A 21787-nucleotide genomic window follows, 5' to 3' on the forward strand; every position below is an offset into this window, starting at 1 on the left:
CTTTTCATGCACTGAAAATGCTGTCACACAGCAGGCCAGGCCAGGGCTCTGGTGCAATCCGTCTGTAACCGCCCATCTTGTGGCTCAACAAAATCCTCATAGATGAGAGAGGAATCCCCAGGTACCTTTACAACCTGTGCCTGTCAGGCTGCTTCATGTGAGACTGAGGACGGCTGGCTGCTCAGGCCACACGGAGCAGAGGCATGCACTGTAGGCTGGGGGTGGGAGGGCAGCCAAGGGGCACTTGCCCAATACTGCAGACCAGATCTGCCCACGGAGCCGCCCCATGCAAGCTGGACCCCAGGGTGATGTCCCTTCACACCCTGGTGACTTCTGCAGAGCAAACATGTTTCCTCACCTGGTTCACTTCAGTGTTACATCAAAAGTCAGTGTGGCCCTAACTAGGTGGCTCTGAGCTATGCTTGGCACCTGGGACTGTCCCGGGGAGTGTCCGCAGCCCACACTTGTCCCCTCCTCCCAGGGCACAGCTTCCCCTGGGCAACCTCCCAGCTCCACCTCTGGACAGAGCTGGAGGGCTCAAATCGACACTTACAGGCATCAATACACATCACTCAGAGATATTAATTCACATCGTAAACCAGACAGGAGGGCGAGCGGGGCCTTCTTGGCAGTACCTGAACTCCTTGGTGCTCCCCGGTGCGGGCGAGGCAGACAGACTGCGGGACTTGGCCCGGCCCCGGATGGGGTGGCCGTAGCTCCAGGCCTCATCCCCATGGCACGCAGAACAGCAGTACGTGGCCGAATCTGGACACAGCTCCTTGTTCACGGGCATTTTTTCTTGTTCCATTTCCATAGTCAATAAATGAGAACTTCAGTCAGAAAAACACTGATGCCTTAATTTAATAAAATAAATACAGTGAATGAATATGCACACATGAAACAATAATAACGCTAACACATGCAAATCCCCATCGATTATGGAAGCACTTTGAAATATGGCAGCTTCCAGCTCAAAGACCTGTAAGAGCTCAGGAACCTACGCCAGCTTTTGAGTTAAAGGTCAAAGATAAGTAAAGACAGACGGCCAGTCCAACATCTGAGGGACGCCAGGGCCCAGCAGAAGGCCTGAGTTCTGCAGCTCTGGAGACAAGGGGTGACAGCAATGTGTGGGCTTGTTTTGGCCCTCACTGCCCAGCAGCTGCCAAGAGCAGGGTCACCCCACCCCACACCTGCTCCAAACATCCCCAGTGTCTACACAGAAGCTCCATGGGGAGCCTCAGTCCCAGGGAGCCACTCCTGGGGTCACCAGAAGGAGAAGAAGAAACACTCCTGCTCTCTTGGAGGAAGAAACACCAGCCCACTCGCTTGCCCTGAGTGTCCAGGAAACAGCAGCAGGGCTCCAGGGGGCGTGAGGCTCCACGGCAAAGTGGAATGAAGACCCAGCTGCCTCTTCCTCTAAACCCAAAAAAAAGAAGAAAAAATATTCTTGAAGGAGGAGCTGGTTGGCAGTGACCTTGAAGACAGGGCTCAGTGCATTCCCCAGAGGAAGACACATACACCCACAGAGAAGAAGGCCAGCAACAGCGTGTCTCCAAGAAAGAGGAAATTCTCCTTCGAGGAGGTTGGGCAGTGGCACTAGGAGAAAGGCTCTGGCAACAGAGGAGAAGACGACACCCCCCAACCCCCCAAGAGGGTCAGAGGGGCCTCTCCTGGGAGGAGGGCCCGAGTGCTCCAAGGTGACATTTCCCATACCCTGATAAAAACAAAATCACAGCCAGGTGCCATCCCTGCACTCTGAAAGGCCAAGGTGGGAAGATCGCTGGAGTCCAGTTCAAGGCTGCAGTGAGCTGTGATTGCGCCACCGCAGTCCAGCCGGGGCGGCAGAGATCCTATCTCAGAGAAACAAAAATGAAATTCACAAAAAAGAAAATCAGAAGAGAAAAAGCAGCTAAGCCAGAGCTGTGGCATTTTGCACGCAAGCCCAGCAGAGGGGTCTCAGGGAGTGCAGCACATGGGAGAGAGAATACACCGTATGCAAGGCCCAGTACCTTTTAGCCCCCAAAAGTGAGCGAATAGAATAAGGCCAGACCAGCAATTTCGCTCCATTGAAACATTTACCAAACTAACCCACATTGAGCCACCAAGAAAACTTCAAATCCAAATAGGACAGAGAATCTCACCTTCTGACCAACTACGTGCCAGACTCACAAAAGAAAAGTGTAGTAAAAAGAAAAAACCTCCACCCACTTGGGAGCTCTAGAGCTCTCTCTTCACCAATTTAGGGTTCCAAAAAAGTATAAGTTCCAATAAGCGGATTGCCCAGGAGGACCACACAAGCACAGAGCAGGTCCCTTCAACCCAGGCTGGTGGCACTGAGAACACTGAGGGGGAAGAAACAGTTAGTGGAGAGAGAGACACCAAAGAAGCAACCAGAATGGAGGGACAAAGCAGGGAAGAGTCCAGTTGGTGGAACACTGACAGTAAACAGCCACTCAGGCTGGAGGACGGAGAGGGTGAACCTGACTGCCCAGAACACCAAAACACACAAGAAGATAACTCTTGAGACAGTATGCAGAGATGAGGGGCGGCAGCCGGTGATACCGAGGGGCAGATGACTTCCTCGTGCCAGGGCTCAGCCAGGACCTCTCTCTGCGGTGAGAATGTGGTTGCCGCCAAGTGGGTGGAGCAAACATACATCAATCACAGTCTTGGCTTTGGACGCTGGCGTGGCCTTAGCGAGCAGTCTGCAGGGACAACATGCTGGGACCCACCCATCATGAGCACGGCAGCACAGGCTCTCACACTTGACCAAGTCCGACATTCCACCCATCATGAGCACCACAGCAGAGGCTCTCACACCCAACCAAGTCCGACACTCTTTCTCTTTATAAAGGAAAACCCTGTGTAAGTTGAGGACAAAGTAGATGCTTGCAAATGTGGCATCACGAACCAAGTGTGTATGTTCACCCCTAAGACCGCACTGAGTGGCTAAATTTGGAGAGGGGCCTCTCAGGACGTAATTAGGATAAACGAGGCCATAAAGGCGGGGCCCTGACGGCAGAATTAGTGTCCTTGTCAGAGGAGACGATAGACACCTCGCCCTGCCACTGACCCAAGGCCGAGTGGAGAAGACACAGTGAGAAGGTGGCTGTCACATGGGGGAGAGTCTTCACCAGGAATCGAGTTAGCCAGCACCTTGATATTGGACTTCCAGCCTTCAGAGCTGTGAGGACACATAAACTTCTGCAATTTATGCCCACAGCCTGTGATACTTTTTTATGGGAACACTAACAAGGCAGGGCTGATAGCAAGGAAGGAGGAAGGGACGTTCAGGAGATATGGACAAGCCTACAGACCCTGCACTAAGGTGAAAGGCAAGGAGTTCTCTGCACCCCCAAAGCAGTGACTCTCAGCCTTACAGTCCCGTGAGGAGCTTCACATGATGTCAAGCCCCACCTGGGCCAGATGGGTCAAAACCTGGGGGTGGCCCAGGCCCTGCAGCTTGGGAGAGCTTAGGTGATCTGATAAATGGCTGGGCCTGACAGCCCTGTCCTAGGGGATTGATGTTTTCCTACCACTGATATTTTGCCAAAATATATGAAAAATTCAATGAAAATGCAACAGTGTCCTGGAGGCCACCACAGTGCAGCAGGCAGGAGACAGAAATGAGAGATGAGGGGCGAGCACCCCTGCACTGCAGCTGACTCAATTGTCTATCCAGGAAACGGTGAGCTATAAAAAGTGACTGAATGTAAGTTTATTAGCAAAGTTGTAGGAGGCAAATTCAATATATTGGAAGTAACTGTATTTTTTTTAATTATTTATTTATTTATTTATTGCAGTTTTTTGACCAGGGTTGGGTTTGAACCTGCCACCCTTGGTATATGGGACCAGCACCCTACTCCCTGAGCCACAGGCACCACCTGCAAGTAACTGTATTTCTATATACTAGCAATAAACAATAGAAAATTGAGGGCGGCGCCTGTGGCTCAGTGGGTAGGGCGCCAGGTTCAAACCCAGCCCCAGCCAAACTGCAACAAAAAAATAGCCAGGTGTTGTGGTGGGCACCTGTAGTCCCAGCTACTTGGGAGGCTGAGCAAGAGAACTGCCTAAGCTCAGGCGTTGGGAGGTTGCTGTGAGCTGTGACGCCACAGCACTCTACCGAGGGTGATAAAGTAAGACTCTCTTAAAAAAAAAAAGGAAATTGAGATTTAAAAGTATTATTTAAATCTAGCACTCTGGGAGGCCGAGGCGGGTGGACCCTATGAGCTCAGGAGTTTGAGACCAACCTCAGCAAGAGTGAGACTCCATCTCTAAAAATAGCCAGATGTGGCAGACACCTGTAGTCCCAGCTACTTGGGAGGCTGAGGCAGGAGGATCGCTTGAGCCCAAGAGTTTGAGGTTGCTGTGAGCTGAGATCCCACAGCACTCTACCCAAGGGTGACAAAAGTGAGACTCTGTCTAAAATAAAACACAAGGCCAGGTGCAGTGGCTCACGCCTGTAATCCCAGCACTCTGGGAGGCTGAGGCAGGTGGACTGCCTGAGTTCAGGAGTTTGAGACAGCCTGAGCAAAAGTGAGACCTCCATCTCTGAAAATAGCTAGGTTTTGTAGAGGACGCCTGTAATCCCAGCTACTGGTGAGGCTGAGGCAAGAGGATCACTTGAACCCAGGAGTTTGAGGTTGCTGTGAGCTATGACACCAACGCACTCTAGCCTGGGGAACAGATTGAGGCACTACCTCAGAAAATAAAATAAATTAAATAAGAAATTAATGAAAGGTAACTTAAATAATGCAGAGACACCAAATTCATCAATTGGAGGGTTCAAAATTAAGATCTCAGATCTCTTCAGACTGATTTCCAGATACTACACATGAATCCAAGCAGCAGCAGCTGCTCTTTCTATAGGAAATTATAAGCTGATAATAAAATTCATATCAAGGGCGGCGCCTGTGACTCAAGGAGTAGGGCACCGGCCCCATATACTAGAGGTGGTGGGTTCAAACCCAGCTGTGGCAAAAAACAAACAAACAAAAAAAAGGCCCAATTGGCTAGGTGCCCATAGCATAGTGGTTACGGCACCAGCCACATACACCAAGGGTGGCGGGTTCAAACTCAGCCTGGGCCAGCTGAACAATACTGACAACTGCAACAAAAAAAATAGCTGGACGTTGTGGCAGGCGCCTGTAGTCCCAGCTGCTTGGCAGACTGAGGCAGGAGAATCACTTAAGCCCAAGAGTTTGAGTTTGCTGTGAACTGTGATGCCACCGCACTCTATCCAGGGTGACAGCCTGAGACTCTGAAAAAGCCCAACCATTTTCCCATACTGTATACAAAGATTAACTCAAATTAGATTACAGACCTACGTGTAATTACCGAAACTATAACCCTTTAAAATTTAGTAGTATTGAAAGAAATCTTTTATTCTTCATAAGTTGCTGTTAAGATAATAAAAATGTAAGTTGTAGACTGACAGAAAAGACTTCCTAATATTTACCAATATATGAATCAAAGGATTTGTATCCAAAACGCCTTTTATATAAAGTGTCTCGGCTTGGTGCCCGTAGCACAGTGGTTATGGCACCGCCACATGCACTGAGGCTGGCAAGTTGGAACCCAGCCTGGGCCAGCTAAATAACAATGACAACTCCAACAACAAGGCAGCTGGGCGTCGTGGCAGGCACCTGTAGTCCCAGCTACTTGGGAAGCTGAGGCAAGAGAATCGCTTAAGCCCAAGAGTTGGAGATTGCTGTGAGCTGTGACATCACGCACTCTAGTGAGGGCAACTCTGTCTCCAAAAAAAAAAAAGAAGTCTCAAAATTCAATAAGACAAACATCCCAATTACTTAATGCAGGCCTGGAGGTCCCCACCAGCACGAGGCACAAAACGATGCAGACTGAGATTAAAAACACAGTATCATGAACAGTCACTTAGATGTAAAATCTAACAACATGTACACAGGTTTGTGTGCTGAAAATAACACCGATGAAAGAAATCCAAGAACTAAATGCATAAATGGAAAGACCGGAAGACTCAGCAGAGAAATGATGTCAGTTCCCCCAAAATTAATCTACAGATTTTAATGCAATGTCTAAAAAACTACACAGATGTTTTCTATAGACAAGCTCATTCTGAAATTTATATGAAGTTGGGGGGGTCACGGTATATAGCATACCTCTTGGGGGCGGGACATAATTATAACAGGGAATTTACCTAACAAATGCAAGGAGTATAACCTAATTCTTTGTACTTTCAATGAATCCCAAACAATAAAAAATAAAATAAAATTTATGTGTAAAGGAAAAGAAACTAGAATAGCTAAAAAAATATTGCAAAGAATAAAAAGAGATGAGCCACTTCACTTGACTTTAGACTAACTATATAGCTACAGTAATCAAGACTGTCAGGACGGTTGGGTGAGGTCACCCCACCTGTAATCCTAAGCGCTCTGGGAGGCGTAAGACACAGGTGGATTGCTTCAACCCAGGAGTTTAAGGTTGCTGTGAGCTATGCTGATCCCCAGCACTCTAGCTGTGGCAAAAGAGTGAGACCTTGTCTCCAAAAAAAAAAAGCCCAGTGTCTGTGGCTCAAGGAGTAGGGCGCCAGCCCCATATACAAGGAAAAAAGGACTCTTAAAATTAGAAAACAGAGTGGCTCATGGCTCGGAGCCTATAGCACAGTGGTTACGGTGCCAGCCACACATACTGAAGCTCGCGGGTTCGAGCCCAGCCTGGGCCAGCTAAGTAACAATGACAACTGCAATAAAAAATAGCTGGGCATTGTGGCAGGTGCCTGTAGTCCCAGCTACTTGGGAGGCTGAGGCAAGAGAATCGCTTAAGCCCAGGAGTTGGAGGTTGCCGTGAGCTGTGATGCCACAGCACTGTACCCAGGGCGACAGCTTGAGGCTCTGTCTCAAAAACAAAAAAAAAAAGAAAGAAAGAAAGAAAAGAAAACAGGGTGGCTCATGCCTGTAATCCCAACACTCTAGGAGGCCAAGGTAGGTGGACTCCGTGAGCTTAGGAGTTCAAGACCAGCCTGAGCAAGACTGAGACCCTGTTTCTACGAAAAATAGAAAAACTAGCTGGGTATGATCCTAGCTGCCTATAGTCCCACTTACTTGGGAGCCCGAGAGTTTGAGGTTGCTGTGAGCTATGATGCCACAGCACTCTACCCAGGCTGACAGAGTGAGACTCTTATCTCAAAAAAAAAAAAAAGGGCTCGGTTATGGTGCCAGCCACACACACTGGGGCTGGAGGGTTCAAGCCGGCCTGGACATGCTAAACAACAACAACCACAATTTTAAAAAAAAGGGCCGTGCCTGTGGCTCAAAGGAGTAGGGTGCCAGCCCCATATACTGGAGGTGGCGGGTTCAAACCCGGCCCCGGCCAAAAAGTGCAAAAAGTAAAAAAATAATAATAGCCTGGTATCATGGCAGGCGTCTATAGTCCCAGCTACTTGGGAGGCTGAGGCAAGAGAATTGCCTAAGCCCAAGAACTGAAGGTTGCTGTAAGCTGTGATGCCACTGCATTCTACCAAGGGCATCGTAGTGAGACTCTGCCTCAAAAAGAAAGAAATAAAAAGAAAACGGGGGCGGCGCCTGTGGCTCAGTGAGTAGGGCGTGGACCCCACATACCACGGAGGGTGGCGTGTTCAAACCCAGCCCCAGCCAAACTGCAACAACAAAAAAAAAAACTTGGCATTGTGGTGGGCATCTGTAGTCCCAGCTACTCGGGAGGCTGAGGCAAGAGAATTGCCTAAGCCCAAGAACTGAAGGTTGCTGTGAGCTATGACGCCATAGCACTCTACCGAGGACCACAAAGTAAGACTCTGTCTCAAAAATAAACAAAAAAAAAATGGGCAAAAGAGATGAACAGACCAAAGTAGTTCTGTGAATAATGGCTATTATAAATAAGTACCCGAAAAGATTCTCACTACCATTAGCCATTAGGAAACACAAACTAAAATCACAGTGGAAAAAAATAAAAAAAATAAAATCACAGTAAGATACCACTACATACCTAACAAATGATTAAAATAAAAAATAGTAACAAAACTAAAAGCTGAAGAGACCACAGAGAAATTGGATCACTCACACACTGGTGCAAAAATGGTTAATAGTCACTGTGGAAAACAGGCAGTTCTGGAAGTTGTGTTCTTACACAACCCAGCAACTGCACTTTGGGCATTTATCCCAGAGAAATAAAAACTTTGTTCACATAAAAACCTATACATAAATGTTCACATCAGCTTTATTTGCAATAGCCCTAAACTGCAAATAACCCAAATACCTTTCACCTAGAGAATGGTTAAATTGTGGTGTATCCATAGAATAGGAGATTGGTCGGCGATTTAAAAAGGAATGAACTATTGATTCATGAAAAAGTTTGGATAGATTTCAGAAGAAACTACCAAAAGAAGTCAATCCCAAATGGGACATACTTTATGATTCCATTTATATAAGATTCTTGAAATGATAAAATTATAGAGATGGAGAACAGGTTGAGGAGGCGCCAAGGGATGTGAATGGGGGTGGGGGAGACAGTTAAGAGGTAGCACGAGGGGCTCCTTGGTGTGAGGAACAGGGCTGAGTCTTGACAGCACAGGTGATTACAGGAATCTATTCATGACATAAAACTGCAAGGAACCATACATACACACGTGTAGAACAGGTTAAATCCGAGCAAGGTCTGTGGTTAACAGTATTTCCCCCTGGTTTTAGCTGGTGTCAATTCCTTGGTTTTATTATGCACTCTTGAGGTTTAAGATGTTACCAAGTTGGTGAAGGGTACAGGAGTTCCTCTGTACTACTCTTACAACTTCCTTAGAGTTTTATTTTTTTTTTAATTTTTTTTTTTAGAGACAGAGTTTCACTTTATAGCCCTTGGTAGAGTGCCATGGCATCATACAGCTCACAGCAACCTCCAACTCCTGGGCCCAAGCGATTCTCCTGCCTCAGCCTCCCGAGTAGCTGGGACTACAGGCGCCCGCCACAAGGCCCGGCTATTTTTTGGTTGCAGTTCAGCCGGGGCCGGGTTTGAACCCGCCACCCTCAGTATATGGGGCCGGCGCCTTACCGACTGAGCCACAGGCGCCGCCCTTCCTTAGAGTTTTTAATTGTCTCAAAACAGTAAAAAAAAAAAAAAAAGGGCAGCGCCTGTGGCTCAAAGGGGTAGGGCACCAGTCCCATATGCCGGAGGTGGCAGGTTCAAACCCAGCCCCGGCCAAAAACCACAACCAAAAAAAAAGTAAAAAAGGATAAACCAATCAAATTACAAAAAGGAAATGTTAAAAACCTGCACTTTTAGGGTGGGTACTGTGGCTCACATCTGTAATCCCAGTACTTTGGGAGGCCAAGGCAGGAGGATCTCTTGAGCACAGGAGCTCGAGACCAGCCTGGGCAACACAGGGAGACCTCTATAAAAGTAATTTAAAAAATTAGCTGGGTGGTGCCTATGGCTCAGTGAGTAGGGCGTCGGGCACATATACTGAGGGTGGTGGGTTTGAACCTGGCCACAGCCAAACTTCAAAAAAAAAAAAAAAAACAGCAGGGCTTGTGGCGGGCGCCTGTATTCCCAGCTACTCGGGAGGCTGAGGCAAGAGAATCGCCTAAACCCAAGAGCTGGAGGTTGCTATGAGCTGTGGTGCCACAACGCTCTACCATGGCTGATAAAGTGAGACTCTATCTCTAAAAAAAAAAATAAAATAAAATTAACTGTACATTTGATATGAACCTATATTCCCAGCTACTTGGAAGCTGAGGCAGGAGGATCACTGAGCCCAGGAATTTGAGGCTACAGTGAGCTACGATGACACCATTGCACTCCAGCATGGGCAACAGAACAAGACCCTATCTCAAAAAAAAGCCCCAAAGAACAAAATAAAACTGTATTAGTGATACGTTAGCAACAAGCTCTTGTTAGTATTTAAAGACTGATTTAATGACTAGGCAGTAAACTAAGTTATAAAATAATTGTATTTAATATTAAAACCTGACTCAGCACCTGTACCTCAGCGGCTAGGGTGCCAGCCACATACACTGAGGCTGGTGGGTTCAAACCTGGCCCGGGCCAGCTAAAACAACTACGAAAACTGCAATAACAATAACCAAAAAATAGCTGGCATTGTGGCAGGTGACTATAATCCCAGCTACTTGGGGGACTGAGGTAAGAAAATCGCTTAAGCCCAAGAGTTTGAGGTTGCTGGGAGCTGTGCTGCCACAGCACGCTACTGAGGGTGGCACAGTAAGACTATCTCAAAAAAATTAAAAATAAATAAATAGGCTCGGTGCCTGTGGCTCAAGCAGCTAAGGAACCAGCCACATACACCTAAGCTGGCGGGTTTGAATCCAGCCTGAGGCCGCCAAACAACGAGGGCTGCAACCAAAAAATAGCTGGGCATTGTGGCAGGTGCCTATAGTCCCAGCTACTTTGGAGACAGAGGCAGGAGAATCGCTTGAGTCCAGGAGTTGGAGGTTGCTGTGAGCTGTGATGCCACTGCACTCTACCCAGGGCAACAGCTTCAGGCTCTGTCTCAAAATAAATAAATAAATAAATATTAAAACCAAGGCTGGGTGTGGTGGCTCACGCCTGTAATCCTAGCATCCTAGGTGGCCGAGGTGGATCACCTGAGCGCATGGGTTCTAGACCAGCTTGAGCCAGAGTAAGACCCCCAGTCTCTAAAAATAGCTGGGCTTTGTGGCAGGCACCTGTAGTCCCAGCTACTTGGGAGGCTGAGGCAAGAGAATCACTTGAACCCAAGAGCTTGAGGTTGCCATGAGCTATGATGCCATAGCACTCTACCAAGGGTGACAAAGTGAAACTCTGTTTCAAAAAATAAATAAATAAACATTAAAACCAACTTTAAGGATGGGTGCAGTGGCTCACACCTGCAATCCCAGCACTCTGGAAGGCCAAGGAGGGTAGACTGCTTGAGCTCAGGAGTTTGAGACCAGCCTGAGTCAGAGCGTGATGCCGTGTCTACTGAAAATAGAAAAACTATGGCTCTGGGCGGTGCCTGTGGCTCAAGGAGTAGGGCACCGGTCCCATATGCCGGAGGTGGCGGGTTTAAACCTAGCCCCGGCCAAAAACCAAAAAAAAAAAAAAGAAAAACTATGGCTCGGAGCCTATAGCTCAAGTGGCTAAGGCGCCAGCCACATATACCAGAGCTGGCGGGTTCAAATCCAGCCTTGGCCTGCCAAACAACAATGACAACTACAACCAAAAAATTGCTAGGCCTTGTGGCGGGCGCCTGTAGTCCCAGTTACTTGGGAGGCTGAGGCAAGAGAACTGCTTAAGTCCAGGAGTTGGAGGTTGCTGTGAGCTGTGAGCACTCTACCCAGGGCAACAGCTTGAGGCTCTGTCTCCAAAAGAAAATAGAAAAACTAGCTGGGTGTTATGGTGGTCACCTGTAATCCTAGCTACTGGGGAAGCTAAGGCAAGTGGATCACTTGAGCCCAAGAGTCTGAGTTTGAGCTACTGACGCCACGGCAACCTAAGGTGACAGAGCGAGACTCTGTCTGAAAAAAAGCAAACAAACAAAAAATCCCCAACCAAATAAAAAAAGTACATTTACATTTTTAGGTATCATCACAGTACATATATAAGTATATATGTATTTTCTGAAAGGACAGCTCTAATACAATAAATAGTCATTTTTTGACAATAGTGATTCACTACTCAACTTTAAGTTGTTTGCTATGTTAACTGTTTTAAAAGGATGCAAGTCAGGCAGCACCTGTGGCTCAAGGAGTAGGGTGCCAGCCCCATATGCTGGAGGTGGCGGGTTCAAATCCAGCCCTGGCCAAAAAAAAAAAAAAAAAAAAAATGCAGGAAAAGAAATGATATATGTGAGATCATAAGATCCTGAGGCGTGACTAAAAATAAAAAACTAAGCAAGAAGAAATATATATATATAAAAAAGGATCCAAGTCTAACTCTATCCAATCCATCCAAGTATATTCAAATTCCTCACAGAGCAAATCTAATTTTTAAAAAAACTTGTGCATTAGGAAATTTTTATTACAAAAAAAGTTTTGGAGCACAGTAACAAAATATTCATGAAGAACTCAAAAGAAGTGAGAGGGAAAAAACGTTAGGAAACCAACAAATAAAGGTACAAAGGACATGAACGGAAGTCACCCATACAGGTACAAATACAGTACGTATGAGGTCCAGTGTGGGCTCTCTACATTTGCTGAAACACTTAATGAAAAGGTTAAATTTATTTAGTAACAGAAATAGGGAATGTTCAACCTCACTAGTGAACACTGAGCTGTAACAAAACTCAGCTCCTCTTACGTAACCCATCTCATTTCCCTCCAGTGAAGAACGCCCAGTGCTGGCAGGGATATGAGAAAAGTGGCACTCCCACTGGCAGCACATCAACTGAGAAGGACCTGGAAAGTTCTATGGCAATGTGACTACAGAGCCTGACCCTATGACCTCGTAACCTTAGCAAGATTACAGATCTGACCAGGGCTTTCTCCACCTACTAACAGGCAGGTGAAGAAACCTGGCTCAGGGCAGTTTCTGAATGGTGAGGCCAAGAACACTCTCCCCTCTTTTTTTTTTTTTTTTTTTTTTTTTGAGACAGATGTTGTCCTCAGTAGAGTCCTGTGGGGTCACAGCTCACAGTAACCTTGTCTCGTTCAATCGATTCTCTTGTCTCAGCCTCCCAAGTAGCTGGGACCACAGGTGCCCATCATAACACCCGGCAATTTTTTTGTTGCAGTTGTCATTGTTTAGCAGGCCCAGGCCAGGTTCGAACCCACCAGCCTGGGTGTCTGTGGCCGACGCCCTACCCACTGAGCTATGGGTACCGCCCACTCTCCCCCCTTAAGTTGCAAAATATACATAGCACCCTCACATACTATCCAGACCACCCTCACTGTTTTTCTCTAAACACTTTTCACATCTGTCGAAGAATCTAAACACTTTTTTTTTTTTGGAGACTCACTCTGTTGTCCTGGGTAGAGTGCTGTGACATCACAGCTTATAGCAACCTCAAACTCTTGGACTCAAGCAATTCTCTTGCCTCAGCCTCTTGAGTAGCTGGGACTACAGGTGCCCACACAACGTCCAGCTATTTTTAGAGACAAGGTCTCACCTTGGTTCAGGGCAGTCTTGAACTTCTGGGCTCAGGCTATTCACCCTCTTTGGCTTCCCGGAGTACTAGGGTTATAGGCGTAAGCCACCGTACCTAGCCAACACTTATTTTTATTAATATACCTGTTCCCATGCACTAATCTTTGGAGCATGGCAATTGTGGGTTGGGAGATACTGCAAATGATAAGCCACAAGCATAAACAGAAATGGAAACCTGATGTCACAAGCTAAACCATCACCCACTTGTCTCCAACGCCTGAAGCTATGCAGTGACTGTAATATGTGTGATTCCAAAAGGTTGAGGAGGCCTTTGCAGTTGCAAGTTCGCTCTCCTGCCACTATCAGACCTCTAGTTAAGGTGCCTTTGCACTGGCAGCTCCTTCCTGGCCTGTGCCACCAGCCTCCAGATTTGAGGTAATAAAGATGTTGGGCCATAAATTCCCACAGAAAGCCACTACCTCTTTGTTCTCCAACTGAGATCTACATTTTCTCAAGTGCTAAACTCAATAAAAACGACTGTATCGGATTGTATTGTTTTACTACACAAGCCCCACTTTCCTCCTATCTGTTAACTACCTCCATTCAACAAATGCTGCTGGACTCTGCTGTCTGGAAACCCTCACTATGAACATTTATGAATTAAACAGGGTTTTGCAGTATTCTGGAAATCTAACTACTCACAGCAATTGTTTCCAAGGGGAAAATGCTATTTAAGAACACCACACTGCTTTAGCAAGGTACACCCACAGTCGAGTTCAAAAAAAAAGAGAGAATGTCTTGCAGGGTGGCTCACTCCTCTAATCTCAGCACAGGAAGGCTGCTTAGGGGCAGGGGCTGGAGACCACCCTGAGCAAGAGAGCAACACCTCATCTCTACCACAGCCGGTTGTGGTTGGGCGCCTGTAGTCCTAGCTATTTGCAAGGCTGCATCAAGACTGCTTGAGCCCAGGAGTTTGAGGCTGGAGTGGGCTATGATGACAAATGAAGCTGATCTGTTGGGTAATGTGCAGGCACCTGTTGCTGTCCTCAGGCAGCTTGGAGTCAGGGTAGTAACGCCATGATGTGGGCACAAAAAAAACTCACAGTGAGGAAGTCATTGCTGTGAACATACAGGCCATGTGCAAAAGTTCCAACGGAGCAGAAAGTTCCCAGATGCTTGAGAGGACATTTCAGGGGAATGAATACTTGAAGGGCATCATCTAACAAGACGTTAAAATAACTTATTTATTAAGACAAGTCAGGTTCAGGGCCGATTATGGCAAGCAGTGAGACACACGAACAAGATAACAGTTCTCACCTGTATACCTGTCAAGAGCCAAGAAAAAATGTTTTTTTTTTAAATGAATTCGTTTTGAATGTGAAACATAAATGTGTTCCAAAACAACAAAGAAAAAATAATTTGTTACTCAGAATCAAAGCCAAAAGGAATCCCAGGGCTTGGGTAGGAGGAATGAGGAGGGGGAGGAGCTGGGCGCCTGTGGGTGCTGACATCTGGACTATGCAAGGCAGCTGTCTGTAAGGATTTGAGAGAACTTTGTAATTTCCAGGCAAGTACGGACATCGAGTTAAAAACGTGTTTTTGGGGCGGCGCCTGTGGCTCAAAGGGGTAGGGCGCTGGCCCCATATGCCGGAGGTGGTGGGTTCAAACCCAGCCCCGGCAAAAAAACTGCAAAAAAAAAAAAAACGTGTTTTTGGAGAATTCCACACCAATACTGATAGAATCCTTAACTCTGTACTTTCCCACCAAGTTTGGGCCCTCTCAACTTTCACATGGCAGACGCCCCTTAAACGACCCACGGAAGCCGCGACACTCGAGAGCCAGGTCGCCCACGCGGCTGTCCAGGCCCTGCGGCCCCACCTGTGCCGCCCGGGAGCAAGGCGGGAGAGCGGCCTCCTTTGGGTCAGTCCGCAAGGCCGCGCCTCGCCCGGGGCCGGGGCCATCGCCGCGTTCGGGACGGAGGAGCGGCCGGTCAGCGCCTCCGCGGCGTCCTACCCGGGGCGGGGCCGCCCGGGAGCCCCCGAGCACGGAAACCCGAGGCCCGCAGCCCCCGGGCGGCGGGCGACCGCGTCGGAGGGCGGGCTGGGGCCGCGCACTCACCGTTCGCTGCCGCGGGCGCTTGCGGGGCGTCTACATGCCGGGCCGACCCTGCGGGCCCCGCCGCTGGCCGTCGCTACCTGGCCCTCCGCGCCCCGGCCGCCCGCCGCCCCATGGCCGCCCGGACCGGCGCCGGCGCCGCCGAGCAGCAATGCGCCGCGGTGGCCCAGTGCGCAGGCGCGCCAGCCAGGCATGCGCGGCATTCTGCACGTGGGCCAACCCGCGCAGCTGCCGCACCGCGAGCGCTGGGACACCCCGCACGGGCGGCGAGGAAGACCAGGGGGCCACCCTAGGTTCCGTCTCTGCTCACCTGCCGCGGCGGGAGCCCGCGTCCACTCCACCCGCCCGCCTTCCTCGGGTAGTCCGCCTCACCTCCGCCTCGGGCGGTGTCTCCCAGCTCGCGGGGGCAGGGCGGGCCTGGCGGCAGAGCCAGGTGGGCCGGCTTCGGGAAACGCAGGTGCCTCGAGGAGGGGGCCACGCCCTCCTCCTTTCCTTAATTACTAGGGTGTGTCACGACGTGGACCAGACTGGATTTGGGAGCTGAAATTTCCTCTGGCTGTCGGTCGCCAGGGGAAGCTGCGCTTGGCTTCCCGCGGCCACCCGGGACTCGCTCCCACTCAGAGCGGTCCGGGGCACCCTGCGCACCGACCACCACCTCAGACATCTGGGCCTGGGATTCCCAAGCCCAGCAGTAGGGGACCTGGTGACCTGGGGCTCCTCGACGGTGACCTTGGAGCAATGTCGTGCGCTCCCCACAGGCTGGAGGGCCAGGGAGTTGGGAGAAAGCGGCCAAGGCCGGAAGAGGGAAGAGCGGACTTCGACTTAGTAACATGCAGTGGGACTCCGGACTCCAGGCAGCCTGGTTACCCGCTGAGCTTATGGCTCCCCACCAGTAATGCATTCGGGCCTCACATGTCCCCACAGAGGGTCAGGCTCATCCTCGCTCCTAGGTCGCTATAGGCTACATGGGCAGTGTTACGCTTGCCGTCACCAGCTGGCTCCCCAAGAGTCTTCCATCCATTGTTTTCTAAGGTTCATTCCTTGTATACACTCCCCAGTGGGGATGGCCTGGCCCCAACCCCGTGTGGACTTGAGTCCTCTGCAGGCCTGCCCCACACCTGCATACCTGCTGTGGTCAGGCTGCTCTAGTGCCGGAATTCCTGGGCTTGTATCCAGAAACTTGGAACACCGCTTGGCAGAGGCTCCCTGGAGAGCAGAGTGACTGGCTGGGACCCTGGTGTAGCGGGAGGCACCCAGGGTGACTGGAAAGGGGGGCAAGGATAGCGGGAATTTGGGGCGTATTTCTTAAACTGCAATTTCCCCGTGGGTTATTTTGTAACCCCAACCACTTCCCCAGAGTGACCTCCAGCCACACCCACTGAACCCTTGAGCTATGTTGACATGTGATTATTAGCGTGACAATGCTCACTAGCCATGGAAGGTCTCAGGCCTGCAGAAAACCTGCTGGGTTGGGGCCAGTCACTGGCTTCTACAGAGCCCCCTGGTCATCTGCCCAAGGCAATCTAACCAAGAGCCCTTCCTGTGTTCTCCCTGTGAGGAAACTTCCAGTAGGTGCCCCAGTGTGTAACCATGGAAACCCTTTGTTTACCCAGGACTCCAGGCAGGAGCATGGGGGCGGGGCAGGTGAGCACCCAGAAGAGGATGGACGACCCCTGGGCTGGGTGTCCATTCACTGTGGCCTGTAGAATGCCTGACATGATCCTAGCCGGGTCACCTCTGTGAGCAAGAGCCATTACCCATTGCTGAGGTGAGAAAGCAGGGCTGTGGTTCTGTTCAGCTGACCCTGATTGTGCAATTTCTCAGAGAAGGTTCCAGCTCAGACTCTCTTGTGATTCAGGGGCCAAGAGCTCTCACACCCACTGCCCACCCTGGCACTGATAAGCAGTAACTAAGGCTGAGGCTGGGAGGGATGCCTCACAGAACCCGGAAGATTCCTAGAGGCAGCCAGGGCTGAGTCCAAAAGGAAGGGTAACAGCCGGGTCACAGAGGCTGGGACAGGGTGGAGATCTGGCACAGAGGCTCTGCCCCAAGGACTGGGGGTGGGGGCTGCAGTGGGTGCACCCCCCCCCCCACTGCCTGAGCTGCCAGTGCTCAAGGCAACTGTGGACTTCATTATTTGGTGTTTGCTTTTTTTTCTTCTTACTGTTCACACATCAGACCTCACCACACCTGCACCCCCACCTCTTTGAGGACTGAATGATGGATGCCAGCAGGGACAGGGTAAGGTGGAGGAAGGAGGAACTGTGGCTGTGCCCCCATAGTTGTACTCTGTGATGGTGGGGCATGGCCCTCAGGTTGCAGGTCCTGCTCCCAGCTCTAGGGAATGAGGGAAGTTGGCCTCAGCTTCTTTGGCTGGGGCAAAACGGGAAGTGGCCAGGAGTCTAGGTGAGAGGTGGCTGGGAGAGGCTGAGGCTCCCCGTGGAGGAGGTGTCACTGGCTATGCTGAAGTCCTCTTCAGCGTCCAGCTAGTTTCCTGGCCTGAGAGCCAGAACTGGGGCCCTCCTCAGGGGGCAGTGTTGGGCTTGCCCATCGGATGGTCTCCTGTTGGGGGACAATCCTTCTCCCTGAATACCTGCCATGTGCCAGGTACACTGAGGATTCAGCAGAGAACAGGCACATCAGGTGCTCACCAGGTATGGCAAAGGAGGGGAGGGGTTAGGGTGCGGTTCTCAACAGGGTGCCAGAGGACAAGCATCCCTTCCCCCAGCAGAGGGAACAGCAGGCGTGGGACCCTGAGGCTATGGCACCTGAGTCTGGGGTGGGTGGGGGTCACAGATAGCAAAATGGGTTTGCCTAGAGTATTCACCTAGCGTGGTAGGGACTCTGCATTCTCACCAGATCCCTGCCTAGTAACTTGCCTAGATCACCCACCGACGATGAGGAAGAGCAGAGTTGGCCAGTGGTCCTCCAGGCTGGGCTCCATCCAGGAAGCAGATCTGGGAGTAGCTGGGGAGGTAGAGAGGCAGGGCAGAGGGGATAGTAGATAAGGGATGGATGGTGGGGCAGGGCAGGCCCAAGCTGGAGGTCGATGGAGGGTGAGTCCTGCTGAGGTTAAGAGGGAGCAGCCTGCAGCTGGGCAGGTGGCCATGAGTCACTCCATGACTTGTGTGCACCTGGGACAGTTGTGCCTCACCCCCCTTCCCCGTAGGTAGGGCAGGGCCAGGTGACTGACTCCAGGGAGGAGAGGGGACTGTACGGCCCAGACCCCCACCCTGCCCTGGAGGTGCCAGGGGTAAAGGTTCCAGCCACACTCACTGCGTAACTGCAGTCCCTACAAACGCTGGTCTCCCCTGCAGTGCACAATGGCCAATGTGCAGGCATCCTTTCCAGACCACCCTGACTAGTGCACTGCTGACATGCACCTGTTTTGCTAAGAAAGGGGACAGTGTTCTACACGGCACCAAGATGCCCAGGAGGGGCCTTTGGCTCCAGGAAGGAAGGGGCGGACCTCATACCATCTGCCTGTCCTGCCACTGCCAGGCTGGAACAGGCCAGGAGACTGGAGTTGCAAAAGGAAGTGCAGTCAGGCTGGAGGGCAGCCAGTGTGGGCCCAGGCTGCCTCTTGACTCTGGAGCCCTTGCTTCCCAGGAACTGGGGGCTGCCAGCCAGAGAAGACCTCAGGTGCTCCCTGGCATGTATTAAGGTTTTTGTAAGACAGCTGGCAGAGTTAAAACGTAAAAAGAACGTGCAAGTCTATTAAGAATAGATTTATTTCGGGGAAAAGTGGGGGAGAAGGATGGAGCTAGGCACACCACCCACCTGCTCAGCCTGCCAATCACTCTCACCTGGCAGCTAGGGGCACCCCCAGGCACCAGCCTGGGGACAGTGCTGCACTGTCACTGGAGAATAGGGGAGGTAGGCATCCGTGGTACCGTCAGAAATGTGCCCAAAGGCCAAGACAGTCTGGGGTCCTTAGCACCCCACCTGGAGCAGTAAAGGGGAAACCCAATCCCAAGCGCCACCCTCATCTTATTAGGAAGGGAGCTCCCAGGCTGAAGTACTGTCTGCTGACAGCATTCTTTTCTTCACTTATTTATAAAAAAGCACTAGCCTACCTCACAGCAACCTCAAACTCTTAGGCTTAAGTGATCCCACTGCCTCAGCCCTCTTGAGTAGCTGCCCACTGTGCCCAGCTAACTTTTTTCTATTTTTTGTAGAGCTAGGGTCTGGCTCTCTTGCTTTAGGATGGTCTCGAACTCCCAGCCTTGAGAGATCCTCCCATTCCCCAGAGGGGTGGGATTACAGAAGCACAAGTCTGGCCCCAGAAGACAACCAGTAACACAGGTTTTTCCATACTGTTGTGGCAGATGCTCATTTATTTCTTAACAGATGCAGTTCTTTTTTTCAGACTTAAGATGCACACTGTTTAGTCCAAAGTAAAGCTCATCTCTGGAGTAACATGTCCTCAGATATTTTAGGGGAGGAGAAACAGGAAGAGGAAGTCGGGGCAGCGAGCTTGGTGAAGGCTGAGAGGAGGAGGAGGAGGGGGACAGGGCAGATGCCCTGAAGACTGCCAAGGTGCCTTGGGCAAAGCCCCAAGGGTAGGAAGAAGCCACCTGCTCTGGAAGGCTGGGGGTGGGAGCAGGTGGACCTCAGTGATCCACAGGCCTATGAGGGGACCCTCCCAGGAACCTGAGGTGTAGACACCCCTTTCATGGAACCTGTGACATAGGAATGAGCCAAAGCCATGCCTGGAGTATAGGTTGGGCCTCAGAGTGGCAGGACACCCAGGGAGGGGGCATCCTCACTCCACAAAGTGAAATGGTCCTGCAAATAATCACACCGGAGTCCCTCATGTCAAACTGCTTTATTACATCTTAAATAACAGTACAGTTTAATATAGGATCTATCTTGCATCCAGCTTCCTTGCAGTACACTGACTTTAAAATTAAATACAAAAGGTGAAAAGGGTAAAGGGTGCAGAGAGCTCTACAGAGGTGTTTGATGGGAAGAGAAAGAGAAGGGGTTTCATTTTTATACTCTTTGCCAGATCCAGGCCTACCGCACAGTCACAGCACAGTTTTGTACAGGGTGCTGCAGAGGACAGGATGGAGAAGCCACTACTGCTGCTAATGAGGGAGGCTGGGCTGGGCTGGGCTGGGCTGGGCTTGGGGGAGTCCACAGAGTGCTGCTGTCCAAACGCTGCTGCTGAGCACTGGGCTTAAAAAGAAAACCAAGAAATCTGCATCTGATAAAAATGATCTGCCTCAGATGCCAAAGGCTTGTTCTGTGGGAGAGACAGGCCCTGAGGAGCTGATGGGCGGGTGGGCAGCACTCCGGCCCCTTCCCCTTCCCTCCCCACCCTCAGAATCCAACAGCAACTGTTGGCAACAGGACTATTTTTGTTTAAAGAAATAAAGACAGTGACTTGTCTCGCTACGCAGGCGCGTGGCACTGCTCACAGTGCTGCTCCCGGTACATGTGCACAGAGCAGCAGCAAGAAGTGGATAGAGCCGCAGTGGTTACACTTTAGGAGGATATTTCATAAAAGAAAAAGAACATCTAAGGACTGAGTCCTATATGCACTTTTGAGCATTTCTACAGCATGCGATTCTAAGAGTAAACCCACCCAATATGGCAAACAATCAATTTTTTTTTTTTAATTTAACTTAGAAAGTCTGAGACAATTATTTTCAAAACATTGATTTGTACATTGTTTCATACACAAATAACCGACCGACTATCCAAGCACAGGACAGGCATCTCTCAAAAACGGGTTCCTGGTAGTTGGGGGTGGGTAAGGGTTAGGCTGTTACAAACTTCCCTCCAACTGCACAAGGAAACCCAAGGTGAGATGAAAACTAAATTGGGACAGCAGAGGGGCTGGGCCAAGAGGAAAGTGGGTGCTGGATCTGAGTTTGCTATTCAGAAAAGGTGTGGGACTCTTTGATCTCACATTGAAGACCATCGACAGGACGTGCTTGGTTACTTCACATGTTCTTTTCTACGCGGTGTTTGTGTGCAACAATCATTTGTGACATTAGACAAAAAAAAAAAAAGCAGGGACTAAATTTACATCACGGACAACGCCAGAGAGGCCGCCCTAGACTCTCTGGTTCTCTTTATCTGTTGGACATGAAGATATTTAAAAAAGGAAATATGAGTGCTTCCAAAATCCTGCTACAAACATAACATGAAATTTAGAAATGATTACAAGATAAAGTCCTCAACTTGTTTTGCATGAATATCACAAAACAGGATCACTGGTCTAAAATTCAAATCAACAAGTGAAGAGGTGTATCTGTCTCACAATTATACTCAGGTTTACCTTCTGGTTAATATTTTTATTATAGTATTTCCTTTTAAAATTCAAGACAAAAAAGAAAACAAAGACGATGGCCCCGGAAGGAATGCACAATTTGTTTAGTTTACAGCACAGAGATCCTTCTCTTAATGGGAATTGTGCTCTTGGTTTCAGCAATAAGTGAAGGAAAAAAGATCTTGCCCTTTTGTAGTTCTGAGGGGAGGTGTAGGGTGTCCACATTAGTACGGTTGGATAGGATATGCTCTCACTGTAACGCGTCAAGGGTGGAATGGTCTTCCAGTCTCCATGGTGCCCACATGCTGTTTTAAACAGTTTAAATGTAAAAAGAAACATCTAAATTCA

At 49.7% G+C, this 21787-nt stretch overlaps 2 protein-coding genes across 11 annotated transcripts in view; both read right to left on the reverse strand.

Annotated features, from left to right (window-relative positions):
* The window catches only part of NADK (NAD kinase), a 28471-nt gene extending 12050 nt beyond the window's left edge, over nt 1-16421 (reverse strand). Inside the window, exons 1-2 of one of the 4 annotated variants that reach the window (XM_053575406.1) lie at nt 16286-16421; nt 636-854 (exon numbers count right to left, since the gene is read on the reverse strand). In XM_053575406.1, the coding sequence (XP_053431381.1) occupies nt 636-814 (179 nt within the window). In that variant the 5' untranslated portion in view covers nt 815-854; nt 16286-16421. Of the gene's footprint in view, nt 1-635; nt 855-15162; nt 15329-15469; nt 15608-16285 lie in introns of those variants that run through there. The other 3 variants (XM_053575407.1, XM_053575405.1, XM_053575408.1) reach the window with 3 other exon arrangements.
* Nucleotides 16422-19968: 3547 nt separating this feature from the next.
* GNB1 (G protein subunit beta 1) overlaps nt 19969-21787 on the reverse strand; it is an 84693-nt gene continuing 82874 nt past the window's right edge. For all 7 annotated transcript variants that reach the window (XM_053575423.1, XM_053575424.1, XM_053575428.1 and 4 more), the window contains one exon: nt 19969-21744. The gene's annotated coding sequence lies outside the window, so the exon portion shown is untranslated. The remainder of the gene's footprint in view (nt 21745-21787) is intronic.

The sequence above is a fragment of the Nycticebus coucang genome, chromosome 22 (genome assembly GCF_027406575.1).
Source record: "Nycticebus coucang isolate mNycCou1 chromosome 22, mNycCou1.pri, whole genome shotgun sequence".
NCBI classification, from domain to species: Eukaryota; Metazoa; Chordata; class Mammalia; order Primates; family Lorisidae; genus Nycticebus; species Nycticebus coucang.